We start from the raw sequence: 2083 nt of genomic DNA on the forward strand, positions 1-2083 counted from the left end.
TAATGCTCGGTTATGTTTAATGTCTAATGCTCGGTTATGTTTGTTTCAATGTCATGTTCTTGTGTTATTCGTGAATTGCAATGATTGATTTGTTATCTATGACTTTTGTCATCTTTTTCAGGTTTTTGTGGAGTGCTTTATGTGGGACAAGTAGTTTTGGGGTCTTCTGTCACGAGCTACTCTCGTTTTGGTTACTTGTGTCACGAGTGTAATGTAAATTCATGATGGGTACTTTTTAAATTATTGTAAACGATGGTATCTGAGATAATGTTTGCTGTATATATTCTGTTTACAACAAATTCTCTCTTCCAGTTTTCATTATATCTTCTGTTTTTCCCCAAGTATTTCGTGATAACTCATTTCTCCAAGTCTATCGTTTTACCCCAAATACTCTCTTCTTCAAGGTTTTTTAACCATCTTCAACTACTTTCTTCTTCAATTCTTTTGTTTCACAAAAGAATATCTTCTACATGGCGTCTTCATCACACTATAGGTCTGATGATTCTGATGACTATGAAGATGATGAATTTGAAGATGCACTTGATGAATCTTTTAATGCAATATTTGAGCAAAAATTCGAAGAAGCATATGAAGAGATCATCGAACGTCTTGCAACCGCCAAGAAGAGAAAAAAAGAAAAAAGCATACATTGAACGCGAACGGGAACAAGGTCAAATCCGGTTATGGAATGACTACTTCTCGGAAGATGCAATCTATCCTCCACACATATTTCGACGGCGTTTTCGCATGAACAAGACTTTATTCATGCGGATTGTGGATAGGCTATCTGAAGAGGTTCCATATTTCCAATAAAGGCGGAACGCTACCAGTCGCTTAGGGCTGACAGCACTACAAAAATGTACAGCCCGCAATTCGGATGATGGCGTACGGCTGTGCAGCAGACGCGGTGGACGAATACTTGCGTATAGGTGAATCTACCGCAATTTTATGCTTGGAAAATTTCACTTCAAGCATAATAGAATTATTTGGAGATCAATACCTTAGACGTCCCACACCAGAAGATCTCCAACACCTGCTCGATGTTGGAGAGTCACGTGGCTTTCCTGGCATGATTGGAAGCATCGACTATATGCACTGGGAATGGAAGAATTGTCCAACCGCTTGGAAAGGTCAATACACCCGGGGTGCAGGAAAACCGACAATCATATTAGAAGCTGTGGCATCATACAATCTTTGGATATGGCACGCATTCTTTGGGCCCCCAGGTACATTAAATGATATAAACGTTCTTGACTGCTCACCTGTTTTTGACGACATATTACAAGGTCGAGCTCCGAAAGTTAGGTATTCTGTGAACGGTCACAACTATAAGTTGGCTTACTATCTAACTGACGGTATCTATCCGAAATGGGCAACGTTTATCCAATCTATTAACCTTCCACAAAGTGAAAAAGAACAAAAATTTGCCAAAGTTCAAGAATCTGTCCGTAAAGATGTCGAGCATGCTTTCGGGGTTCTTCAAGCTCGGTGTGCTATCATTAAAAATTCGGCACTCATCTGGGACAAGGAAAAGATTGGAAAGATTATGAGGGCAGCAATCGTATTACACAATATGATTGTAGAAAACGAATGAGGTAACCGCAGTTTGTACGATATATCTGGATTCCAACAACCAGACGGAAGCAGATCATCACATGTTGATATGACGTATTCAAGAGATATGCCTACAAACATCAACAATATGATCGGCATTCATAATGAAGTTCGTGATCAGCAAATACATAAACATTTAAAATATGATCTAGTGGAGCACATTTGGAACACAATTCCCGCCTAGTTCACATCTTAAATGTGTATGTTCTATATTTTCTACTTCAATCATTATTTGAAAGATATTTGTATTGTTTAATGTTTTCTTATTCGATAAGTTGTATGTTTAAAATTTTATTATTGAATAATTATGTAATTTAAATTAAGACAAAAAAAATTATTGAATAACGGAAAGGAACTTCTTCTTCTTCTTCTTCTTCTTCTTCTTCTTCTTCTTCTTCTTCTTCTTCTTCTTCTTCTTCTTCTTCTTCTTCTTCTTCTTCTTCTTCTTCTCTCTCTCTCTCTCTCTCTC

The 2083-nt window shown here is 37.5% G+C and overlaps 1 protein-coding gene across 1 annotated transcript; it reads left to right on the top strand.

Annotated features, from left to right (window-relative positions):
• The first annotated feature begins 880 nt into the window (after positions 1–880).
• On the top strand, positions 881–1594 carry LOC112084474. Its single transcript, XM_024153615.1, has one exon. The coding sequence runs from the start codon at positions 881–883 to the stop codon at positions 1592–1594; it is 714 nt and encodes a 237-aa protein (XP_024009383.1).
• The last annotated feature ends 489 nt before the right edge of the window (positions 1595–2083 follow it).

The sequence above is a fragment of the Eutrema salsugineum genome, unplaced genomic scaffold (genome assembly GCF_000478725.1).
Source record: "Eutrema salsugineum unplaced genomic scaffold, Eutsalg1_0 scaffold_4, whole genome shotgun sequence".
NCBI classification, from domain to species: domain Eukaryota; kingdom Viridiplantae; phylum Streptophyta; class Magnoliopsida; order Brassicales; family Brassicaceae; genus Eutrema; species Eutrema salsugineum.

Bases quoted from the DNA above. Each gene is read 5' to 3' on its own strand.
- LOC112084474 (XM_024153615.1), top strand. From the start codon at position 881: ATGGCGTACGGCTGTGCAGCAGACGCGGTGGACGAATACTTGCGTATA.